This window comes from Pleurodeles waltl, chromosome 3_1 (assembly GCF_031143425.1).
Source record: "Pleurodeles waltl isolate 20211129_DDA chromosome 3_1, aPleWal1.hap1.20221129, whole genome shotgun sequence".
NCBI lineage: Eukaryota > Metazoa > Chordata > Amphibia > Caudata > Salamandridae > Pleurodeles > Pleurodeles waltl.
In genome coordinates, this window is record NC_090440.1 from 616445646 (window position 1) to 616458362 (window position 12717).

General features: G+C 43.3%; 1 protein-coding gene across 1 annotated transcript in view; it reads left to right on the forward strand.

Moving 5' to 3' along the window:
* Positions 1-301: 301 nt before the first annotated feature.
* Positions 302-12717, forward strand: part of DRD4 (dopamine receptor D4) — a 298719-nt gene continuing 286303 nt past the window's right edge. The window contains exon 1 of the mRNA XM_069223090.1: positions 302-1450. Coding sequence (XP_069079191.1) covers positions 1208-1450 — 243 coding nt within the window. The 5' untranslated portion in view covers positions 302-1207. The remainder of the gene's footprint in view (positions 1451-12717) is intronic.

Here is a 12717-nt window from a genome sequence, read left to right on the forward strand (position 1 = left end):
CAGCTGTAATGTCCCCGCTGAGAGGAACGGGAAGAACTGGTATTTTGGAAAGCGATGTTTTTGGCTTCAATATGCACATACCTTCTGCCCAGCATGCACACTCAGTTCTGCCCTCTTGACTTGCAGGGCAGCGAAATGACCAAGCAGGTTTTTGGTTTATTTATTAAACGACTTCCCTCTAGTGTATGTCTTAAAGACAGCTAAAGAACAAGCCCACTTCTCCTGTAATCGCCCTCCTGATCCTGGCGTGACCCACTTGGAGATTAGGCGGCTCCGTCTATCCTGCCGCTGAGCGAGCTCTGCAGCCTGAGAGCGCACTGGCTGGAAGGAAAAAAGGAAACGGCCCGTTCCAAGGGTTCCCCAAGTCCCACAGGTTCTTCACAGGAGCGAGGAAGGACCAGGGACGATGTGTCTCAGTACCGGACCCTCCCCAGGGTGACTGTGCGAGCGCGCACCATATCGTAATCTGAATCATGCGAACGGCGTAGAGGCGGGAAAAGCGGAGTGTGGAGGTGGAAGCCAACCTGCAGAGGCTGAATGTGGGCTGCCTCTATTCTTCACTTGGGGAGCAGGGAGGAGCCGAAGAGCTTCCTGCCACTGCTTGTCTGTGGAAGAGGCACGTGCAGGCACCCGCTGGTGTACTGGGAGGAGAGGTGCTCTAAACGCTAACTTGCTGTCTGTGGGCTCCGAGGACTTCCCTACTTATCCACGTGTGTGAACGTCACATCTACTCGTGCCTCGTATCTTTATCTACGGGGGAGTACCTGCAGCAGGCTGCAGACAGCTTGTATTAAAAGTGCTTTTCTTATTCTGCGCATAAACTGCTGTACCTCTTCCTGAAGGACGCCCCCCCTCTCTGCTGTACCAGCTTCCATAAAGGACGCTCTCCCCGTGCTGCTGTACCCGCTGTTAGAACACTTCTGTCCCTCTGTGTCAGAACCCTGGACGGAGGGCCCAGAGCGCCCCCAGCCGGAGCATGGGCAGAAGGCGCGCCGCTGTCCGCGGTGCTGCACGCGCTGCTCTCCCAGGACACAGTGAGTCATGGTCACTCACAAAGCGCGAGGGCTGAGTGCGTGAGCGCTAGGTGTAAATGACTTCTGCAGCCAGACCTCGCTCTTCTGCCCCGGAGAGAGGAGCAGGGAAGGGACGGAGTTGGGTTCACTGTCAGCGGAGGTGACTGGGGGCCGGGGAGCCGCGCGGGGCAGCCATGCTCATAAACTCCACCTCCAACGAAACTTCCACGGCGCCCGTGGAACCGGAGTACAACTTCGCCGCCTTGTTCCTGGGGGTGCTGCTGATCCTCTTCATCATCTGCGGGAACGTGCTCGTGTGCCTTAGCGTCTTCAGCGAGCGGGCTCTGAAGACCACCACCAACTACTTCATTGTGAGCCTGGCTGTGGCCGACCTGCTGCTGGCCGTGCTGGTGCTGCCGCTCTACGTGTACACAGAGGTGAGTGCGCACCAGAGCAGCCTGCGCCGGGGTCAAGGCGCCCATTGGATGTCAGAACTCAACGCACCAGGGCAGGGGGCACATAACCACTTCCTGTTGCAAATTATGCTAGAGAGAATGAGATAGTTCAAAATCCTACAGTTACAAGCTGTAAGTATAGTGCTTGTCGCACTTAGGGCCGCTCCAAAGCACGCACAGGCGCCTTCATCAGCGTGGATGCGGGGACTAGCCAAGAAAAGCGATCTGTGCGGGACTGGAAGAGTCCAGACTGGTTTATGCAGCAAAGGCCCTACCAAGTTCCAGAAAATCATAGTGTAAATTAGTTCTGTAGCTCTTCCACTTCTCCAATGGGACTTCAAAGCACTGTCGCTCACTTTTAACAGTGATAATACGGGAGTGAAGCAGCGTCGTTGTTGATGTGTGGTCGGGTAGAGCCAAAATAGCAATATGTAGCTCTGAGTCAATGATTTATAATAACTAAAGGGCGTTTACGGAAATCTTATAGCGCAGTTGGGTCATTTAATCTCTTAGAATCACCTTTCACATTAAGGGTACTGCTGGAAATACGGATCGTTAGCTTAGACAATGCCGACCGAAGGAGCTTGTCACAGCTAAAAGAAAGCCTTAGACGGATGGATGGACGGACGTGAGAATGGCAAATGAATTAAGGGTTGTTAGGCAGATCGATGAATTGATTAATACGTGGTGAATAGATGCATGTTTGCATAGGACTTGTGGATGATCACAGATTTTGGATACTTGGGAAGTTAATCAGGTACATGCAGGCAGGTGACTTGAGACAGTTCTACACACCACAGGCTTGTGCCCAGGGGCTCAGCTCCAAAAAGACTTCAACCACACACCCATCAAAATGCATTTTAAAGTGAAATACTAACAGTATGGCAGTTGAGGGAGGGTAAGGAATCTAAAATGAGACCAATTGCGGAATTAGAGGGATAAATTCAGTCATGTTGGGGGCGATAGGTAGTGTGCCGACCACTCATTTGAAGGTTTGGGAACACACACAGCACGAAGCGATGCGAGGGAGGTCTTCTTCAAGCCACAATGCTTGCGCCCCCCGGAACCCAGCCCAGCCTCCGGGCGCGGCACGACAACATCCCCTCATTACAGAAAGCAGCTGTCAGCAGAGCGGCCAGGGCAGGGGATTGGCCCTGCGCCCGCAGCCGAGTAGATTACTGGGGATTTCAGGCATTGTGTATATCGTATGTAGGCAGGTCGCAGCGTCTCCCACATTCGCATTGTTGTTTCTCCCTTCAGAGGAAGTCTCTGAGCACGTGTAACGTCCACCTCACTCACTTATGAAAGGAAAGTCATGATTGCCAGTGGTGCTTTCGGGTCTGCACCACAAACGGCTAGTCTGGCCTCCATAAATCATAAAGCCCATTGGCCCAAGGTCTAAATATGCATTCACGCTGTCGCAAGGCATTATGATCTTGTTACGTTACGTCACGTAATGTTTGCATTCCATTATATCTGTTTAATTGTCTAACATTGTTGTAGCGTCGTGTTAATTTAGTTTACGCGAACATAAGCTACGCTACTGCGTGTTGCATATCAGGGCAGGATTTTGAGACGGGTGTCCCATAAATTTTGTATACTTGTGCCTTGCACGTGCTTTGTGTGTATCCGTTTCTGTGAATGGACGAGTCACACCTTCACCCACTACCGCAGCAAGTTCGTAGACACAAGTACACCCACTACAGCTACACTGTTGTAGGCTATGTAGCGACAGTTGTTTGGGGGAGCGGGGGGGGGGGGGGGCAGTTCCACATCTAACTAATGACCTTGAGTCTTATTCTCAAAGTATGGTCTGCGATTTAGGATTCCGTTTTTTGGGACTCGCACATATTCATAGAAAAGCGAATAGGAGGCTGCACCAGGGGCAGGTTTCCAGGTGCACTTCTCGCAACGTTATGTGACTATTGCAGAGGGCTTCACATCTCACAGTGCGGGTTTGAACATAGTCTGGGCACTTGAATTATACGGCAGGGGAGGGACACATTATACAGCAGAGTTGGGTAAATTATGCTGCAAGAAGAGGCAAATTATGCAGCATTATGCAGCACGAGTTGGTAAAGTATTCATTCATTATTTTCAGATTTTGAAACTTCTTAATACTGTCTGGCCATTAGTTGCAACTCATTAGTACCAGTTTAACACCCAAACACAGCAATAAGGTAAGGTGACCAGAGCAAAGGGCATTCCACTGCAGGGAAACACCTGTCACTACGTTATTATTGTTTGAACAGTTTGAGATATTAACAGTTCTTTTGTTAACATCTGCAGATTATGCAGCAAATGATGGATTATTTGACAAATAAGGCAAATCTATAATTATGTGAAAATAGCCACAAGAGCACAATTGCATAGTTCCAGTGAACCTGTACATAGTGTAGAAATCCACAGAGGAGGAATAGAGCTGCCACTATAAGTACACTTTTTTACTCCACAGGGAAACTTTTTTTTTTTTTTGGTGGAGAAAGCCCTACCCATACACCTCAAGAAATCTGAGAAGTCCTTCCCGCCCAGAAACGGGATTTTTAAGGCTCTACCCATTTCCCTGGTGAAAAGGGGTCGTAAAGGTGTTTTGGGAATGCCCACAAATACATAAATATCTATGTTTGTGTGCCTTATGAAACTTTCAAGGCAAACCATGCTTGGAACCCCCACTTCCGCTCCCTTAAATCAAATTTAGTGCTGTGGATTTTTCCACACCCATCCTAGAGAAATCTGCTGTAATATATATATATATATATATATATATATATATATATATATATATATATGCATCTGACAGGAATCCCTTTATGAATTCTTGAGAGATGAACCTGGGACATCAAGTTATAACTTGTTTCGCTGTTTCATGGATGATTAAGTAAGCTCCACTGTCTCAGATTTTGGTTTCATTATAGTACATTAAGTTATAGCATGTTGCATTACTTTAGAATTAAGCTATACCGTATCTCAATCTGGTGTGCTAAATTTCATTACGGTACATTAGGTTATAGCATGTTACATTATTTTGTGTGAAATTAAGTCACACTATGTCCCATTATGATATGCTCACCTGCCTTAATTTACATTACATCACTTTGCGCTTAGTTGACTTCATCCGCAGATCGTTTTTTAAGTGCCAAAATGGCGGCAGCTGTGGACAAGGTGCCCAGTGACAGCAAACTCACACCTGCAACATCTAAGCTCTTAAGAAACTCACAGCAACAATATACAATTCGGCGTCTCTTGAAGACATGCTCATCTCTAGCAAGGGGGATTGACCTGCTGAGTTGTCTTACCAGCTAAACGTCACTCAAATGAGCACCCATTGTTACATATAGCTCTGCCCTGGTGGCAATGGGTCGGGCAAAAAAACTAACACAATTCACAGCGGTGTGATTAATAAAAGCTGGCACTACCTATATTCGAATCTGCGATTGGTCCACATACTCTGGAGCTGGTGCATTTCTCCTCCGAGCTATCATTCGATGTTACAAAGGTTGCTAAGAAAAACAGGCAAGGAATATATGTATGTTTTAGTATTTACGTACCAAAACCACCTGCAAAGTCAACGTGCACTGTACAATTGAGCAGAGACTAATTCAGCCTCGCGTGTCAAGAGGTGCACACGGAGGCCCCGAATGCGGACATGGGGCTTGATTCCAATCCATGTTTGCAAAGGAATAAGAACGATAATTTGAGGGGCAAGTTTTCCATCCACGCAGTTTTCAACAGCTCCGTTTTGTGAGTTTTCAACAGGTGCATTATCAGTCGAACTTGATCAAAAGTACGGGGAAACGGCCGAGAACACCACCTCCTTCTAAGTTACCATTGCGAGGCACTTGTATTCGGGACCAGGGGAAATATTACGGTTTAATGACAGAGACCCAGTATGGAGGAAATGGGCAGAGTGCATGGTTGACAAATCAAAGTGTTAAGCACCTTTGGATTCAGCGGTTTCTTGAATCACTTCTAGGAGGCTGTACTCTGTTGGAGTGGCAAACCGCAACTGGCAGTTTGTCGCCCCCAATATTCAATATTCATTCAAACAAAAGTCCTACAGCGCTTCTTGTCTCCATGGAGTGAATGAAGATAATTTGCCTCATAGACCAAAGACCAATGTGCAGTCAAAGGGCAAATCTATCAGTAGTGCCGCAGGTGCAGTGGCACCGGGTCCAGGAGTTCAAGGGGCCCACTTCATCCAAATTAGTACCCGTTTTTACAATCAAACAAGGGAATGGAGCCTGGTTTCCTTGTATTAAGGCGTGTTTGCTATGCCACTGTGTGCAGTGCCAGGTTGTATTTGATGTTGTATATTGAGCTTGTATGGGTGCTACCCATTTTATACATGGGATGCCTTTCCCTTTTTTACATGTTCCTGTTGTGTAGCACGGAGGTTCTTTAACTTTTGACTTCTTTAGACCCTCACTTACTTATTACTGGATCGGCAACCACTGAACCATTATTGGAATCCGGGGACCCCTACTAAGTCGTTACTGGAAGCCAAGGGCGTGGATGTAAGCAATCTAGATGATTTGGACCTCAAAACTACACACACAAATGCAGAAACAAGCATTCCTCAAACAAAAACACACATACACAAATGATGAAATATATTAATTAAATCACAGACAAATATACAAAAAAAACAATTTTAATAGGAAGGTTGAGGATTTTCTAAACGCAACTGAGGCCACTCTTCATCCATACTATATTTAGTTTGATGCATTTGCACTGCTGCCTCAAATCAATCTGAGGACACCAATTTAATTTTCAACCTCCAATTGCGAATTCCTTGACAGTAAGGTAACGTTTTAAAACGTTAGGCTTTGATTCACTATTCACATACACTTCATTAATCTGTTAATTTTATTTTCTAAGTATTCGAGTGCCCCCTGAGTCGTGTTGAGGACTCCCAGGGGTCTCCGGACCACAGGGTAGAAACCACTGGTTTAGCAAGTTTACATGCTGACAAAATTTAGGTTGATTATTGTGCCCAAACAATGTGTTAACTAGCTGGCATTTATTTCGATGGTATTTGATCTCCCTCCCCCACAGAAGGTTGCTTGATATGCTTTGTTTAGGTTTTTTAGAATGGTCTTCAAAGCCTTATTTGGTTTATCTTTTTTGTAGGCTTTTTTGCTGGTATACAAGGGTCGATTTACATTTACTGACCATAAGTGCATACTAAGGGTTGGTCTTAATTTCTCCTTTGCTTTGTTTGATTTGAGCAAATATTTCATTTCACTAGATTGTATATTAAGGCTGTTATTGTAGGTCAATTTAATATGGAATGATTATCTTCCTTAAAATGTTCAAACATGCTTGTTTTGAGTTCAGAGTTTGACGTTGTTTGCAGTGGCTCAGGGATGCTTTGCATTATCTTAACCTCTTTATTAGAAGTGAGTTTGATTCGGAGCCATCTGAGGTTCCAATGATCTTCAAGTGATCTGTAGTTCAGTATTCCACAAACTATGAAGCTATCAATGGAAGGTGGTCACCTTCTGTGCGCTGTATGATTTAAAAGTATTTACAATCTGAAGGAAGCAACCCAATGGTAAAAATGTAGTCCAAATGTTGAAAAAACAGCATATGTCTTATGAAAATTATAATTTCATATATTGTGGATTTGATTGAGGTTTAATTGTTTAGTGTGAGGAGCCTATTCACCTTTTACAAAGAGGATATGTTCCGTTTGAGGGTTTAAGGTCCACGCAGTCTGATTGTGTGCCAAAATTAATAAAGTTGAGTCTTCTGTCACTATAATCCCATGGTTTCCATATCTGCAGATTGTACCTTCTAGTGTTTCACAGAAGCTTCCTATGCTATTTCTACATTCCCTTCCATGAATGTTCAGCCATACATTGATGATAAGTATCAATTTAATTTTACCTCCTAAGTTGCATCGGTATGAAAGTTATTTCCTGCAGCCAGACATTTTGTTGGCCTATCTGGGCAGCTGTTAAACCTATTGCAGTTGACTGATAGCCCTCCTAATGGCCTGCCAACATTTTTAGATGTGATGGCCGACTGATGAATTTTGTAAAATGCTTCTGTTGCTAGCAGCTTAGTGCACCAAGTCTCGTTTAAGCAGATATGTTACCAAGTTTTCAGAAAATTGAAAAGCGTCTGGCCGACTGAGAGTTTGTTTAAGGCTGGGCATGTCTCATGATATCAGTGAGAGTTGAATATTAGTTGTCTGGTTTTCTAGAAAATGTGGCTACCTTGTGTTAGAAATGAGCAACTTTACTGGAGGCTAAAGTAGACTGCCTATTTCTGTCTGCCTTTTGGAGCAATGTTTGTGCAGTTCCTTTAATTATTTTCTCTAAGGTGCATCCGATTTGGTTGTTGCTGTTTGGTGAAATTGCAGTGGCACTATTAGCTCTTACGAGGATGCTCTTTTGCACCTATTTCATGTAGCTGGCCTCCTGGGGCTTGATTAAAACAAAATTGCATCTCTCTGGCTCCTTACTTTGGATGTCAGTACAATACTATGCAAAAATAGTTTATCTGTTAGTGCTTGTGCTACTATGAGTTAGGACCTGAAAGTTATGATTGTGGATTCTATCCCAGGAGAAGATTGCAGTGTTACAAATTGTATTCTGGCAATGTCTTCTATTGGCAAATGTTTTAGTAACTTAGTGTGATAGAACAAATGCAATATATTGGTCATGCTTATAGTGATTCTCTGCTAGATGATGTGCTTTGGGGGGTGAGAATCAGTTTGCACAGGGGATTTTGTTTATCATTATTTAGGCTGAATAAGACATTTATTATATTATTTTTATTTAGTTATTGGTTTGCCTCACATTGTGTTTGCTTGTTGCAACGATTTAATAAGATCTCCTCTAACCCTTCATCTCTGCTTCTTTCCGCAAAGTTGTCTTTTCTCTTGATTGTGCCTATTGTATCACTCTGTAGAACTTTTGGTTGGTAATTTCCTAGACTGCTTTTTGTCTTGCTCCATTATTCTGGCCAGATTAGGTGAAAAGTAATGTTATTTAATTAGGCTTAAAACTTCAGGATGAGTATTGATACTATCTTCATTATTGATTATGTTTTTATTTGGTGTTGTCTTTAATGATTGATGGTCCTGCCTGCCATCAACAATTGGAAATAATATATTTTTGGCAATGTTACTAATGTTTGTTGTATTTTCCACTGTGTGAGTTATTCGAAAATTGGTGGTTCTATGGAGTGTGTTTTTAGTTTTTCTCATTTTGTTCTTTTCCCTTCTTCTCAGTGTTTTTCAAATTTGTGTTGGTTTTTGCAACACCGGAAGCTCATTTGAGGATGGTGTGCCCTCCTGATTATCTTTGATAATCTCTGTATTTAGTTCTGTTTTGTTTCTGCAAATGAGTAGAATTTTCTGTGGTTTTTGTCAGAACCTCTATTTTTGGATTGATATCTCTTTTGTAAGAGTTGCTGGAAGTTAGATTAGATACGTTGTCAACTTTTGGTAATTGTGCATGTTGATCAATGCAAATGGTTTCACATTTTTGGGCACTTGTTTTCTTTAGAATTTCCACCAGGAGGTACAGCAGATCAAGATTGGCATAAAGTTCTCCACTATTGGAGTGTATGCACTGTTCGTTGTAGTATTGGCCATCATAAAACTGCATTGTTTAGTTTCTATTTTAATATATTACTGTCCATGTTGGTTATGCAGTTAGGGAGAAAATGCATCAAATCCATCTGTAATTCCAATTTATGAGGCTGCAATTAGTGGATCTTAGTAGATTCTCTATTTCTAAATTAAATGCATGATCAGTGGTGTCAGAGTATCTCCCTCTCCAAACTGTGATTGTTCAGCTTTTCGTAATCCTCTGTCGTCTGGTTCACTTTATGCAAAGATTTTTATGCTAGCTAAATTATTTTCTATGTCTCTGATCGAAGACCATTGTAGAAGATAATTCATTAATTGATATGTTTGCCATTTCTTATAACTTATTGTGACTGTAATGGACATGTATCACAAGTAGCAAATGTGACCAGACTATCACAACAATAACAGGGTCTTTATCCTGGGAATTACCCATATGTTGTGGACCCTGATGTCAGCTAGTGTCTTAAACAAAGACAAGGCCAGGGAATTAAGAAAAATTCAAAGGCATGGCCTCTCATACTAACTGCACTTGGTGTCATGCTTTATCAGCAACCCGCACTGGCCAGATATCATCTTGTGGCAAGTGGGCTCCCTGCATTTCCTAGGAGTACTTTTAGAAGGGAGTATTGAGAGAGATTGAGTGTGAAAGGATAGAAATCTCAAATACCTTCCCAAAGGATTTTCCAGATTCATGGGGGAGCATAACGCCCCCACATCTGATGGGTCAACATGTTTCAGCCTTTCAATAGGCCTTCAAAGTTGTCCTTAGCTTTCGTCAGGAATGGGATCTGCAGTTCTTCTAATTTAAGTATCTTACAACATTCACATAAATACCAGCATTTGCTTATTCTGAAAGGCTCATGAGATCATGTAGTGTACAAGTATGGAAGTTTATTGGCAACATTTACATGGATGCTCTGACATAAACACCTTGCAGAATAAGCACATTCTCTCTCTCTCTCTCTCTCTCTCTCTCTCTCTCTCTCTCTCTCTCTCTCTCTCTCTCTCTCTCTCTCTCTTTCTCTCTCTCTCTCTCTCTCTCTCCCTCTCCCTCTCCCTCTCACTCTCCCTCTCCTCCCCTGCCTCATTTAGAGTTTGGTGGATGAATTACTCGATCACAAGCATGACAGATATGCAGTTCACCTTATTACAAGTGCATTATCTTCTATGGCACTTTTAATAAGTCAGAAGAGATATCTGTCAGGTTTGTGATAGAGTAACTCACCTGACAAACTTTAAAACAAGCCATATGTCTCTTTTTATAATTACATTGCTTGTGAGAATTCAGATTTTTTTTTAGCTTGTTAGCACATATTGCCGTTAACCATTGCTAATATATGACCTGAACATGCCAGCGCAACTTATGATGCCACCTGAACAGGCAAATCCATGCCAAAGTAAGCATGAGGCTATTTCCTTTCTACTCATTGCGCTGGCACTGAGAGAATGCATGTGGAGCACAGTGCTGCAGACATTTGCAATCCTTTGTGGATATTCAAGTTTACTAGCTGCGGGTTTGGACACTTAATACATTGCTGTGGAGTACATTCCATTGATTCTAGTTGCAACTTGTAACTCATTTTTTGGTGTCTAAGCGCGCCTACTGATTTCAGTTACTATATTTGATTAACCAGCAGGATTCCCTTTTTTCAGCTGGTCATGAAAAGCCTAGTGTTCAAAGGGCCTTCTGCAAAAAATTTGTTTACATGGAATTTTCAATGGAGTCTGGGGTCCCCGGTTAGTGATTGGGAAGAACAGATTGTTAATGACACAGGGTAATTTGATACACAAGGCTTTGTCACACAATCGGTAGTACATCTTTAGAGAGAGAGAACTTTTGGCAGAGCAGGTCCAGCTAATGACATCACGGTGCATGTGTCTGCATGTGCAAACATGTGCATGACTGTGTGTTGTTAGCACAAAATTCCACAATGAAGCCACCTGAAAAGTACTGAGGTTTTGATGCCATTTCAGCAAAGTACCAATATTGCCCTAATTTTGAAGTTACACTTCCAGAGCTGCCAGTAAGATATAACACTACTCCACCTGCATAACTTCCTCAACCCACTTGCTCATACCATTATGGAGTGTCTAGCCTCTACCCAGGCACCACGTGACCCAGATGACCCAGTAGGAAGTTTAGAAAAAAACCTCTTTCCCCTACCTTCATTATTCTTCTACCAATATGATTATGAAGAAGCCAGACCCCCCCCCCCCCCCCCGACTCCTGCACCTCCTGTTTTTTCTGTCTGCTCTATATATATTGGGGACTTATAGAACCTGTGGACCTCTTCAATGTAAACTCTGAGGGGCAGAGCTTCTCAGAGATGGAGGATTAAATGCATATCCTTATGAGACTCTGTGTAGGTCATTGCGTCCGGAGTCTGTACATATCTGTGTATTTACTCTATCTCATTAGTTTTGTGGGGAGGTGTGCTTCTGATTTAATTAATGCCCGTTGTTACTCTCCCCTGGGTGTTGCTACCTGGTTGGATGGATTCCAAGTGGGTCTTCTGCTCTTGTTGAGTTCCAGTTTGACCTCTCATGGTCTGCGCTCAAAGGTCAGTGTCTGCTGTGCACTTGCTATTTTTCTGGGTTGCGCATCTGATTTCAGATGGGTTGGCATGTCTCTGTTGGGGAAATTTACTGTAGCAGCTGTATGGAGTGGCTGCTTTCTCTGGGAGGTGGGCTTGGTTTTCGTTCTTTCAGCACGCCTCTCTGGAGACATCTATACTGCTGCCAAATTCAGCTGTATGACAGTTGTGGCTTAGCTCTGGGGAAGCCTGCAAGGTTTGGCTTCCTTTATGTGCCTCCTTAGGGACATTGGTTCCACCTAGAAAAGGGCGATTTTTAGTCGGGGGAGGTGCACTAAAACAGCACCCTGAAATTTGCACACGACTTATCCAGCAAAAATCAACCTCCCCTACATGGCACGGCTCTCCACCTCAACCTGATTCCTCTTGGTAGGTTGCAGCTGTCTGAGGAACAGATGCAATATTTGATTGCCTGCTTGTCAGATGCTTTTCACAGATCTAAGAAGTCAAATTGCTATTCTTCTTCTTCCCCTACTTCTTCTGTGTCCCCTTATCAGGTTTCTTAACCTTCATCCATTTGACCGCTGAATCTACTCATAGGAGCACGTTTTTTTCAGAAATCTGAACTTTCTTGCTCTTTTTTAGATATTTGGAGGATAAGTTGTCGATTCCTATGTAGGATGAATGAAAGGGAACAAGTTCTGGACTGCTTTATCAGTTGCAATCTCAGTCTCTGACTTGTTTGGCAATCAATAAGAAGGAGATGGATCTTCTGTTAAGGGAATGGAAGGCTCCGGAGAAGGCTGAGCTTCCAGACTTTTTGACACAAAATGTACCCCTTAGCTAAATAAAGGTAACATTGAAATTCCTTCATATATTAAGATTTATCCTATGTTAGCCGACTTTGCCAGTCGGTCAACTGCTTTGAATGAGGATGTTCCTGTTGTGGATATGGTGCACCAGATGGTGGAGGGTGCTCTGAAGATGGGTTACTCTGCTTTAAATCTCTCTGTGAGAGTTTTAATTTATGCCGTCTATGCTTCACAATCTCTGGTTAAAGACTTTCACACATTAACCTAAGCTATTCAGGAAGGTGTTGAATGCTCCGAGTT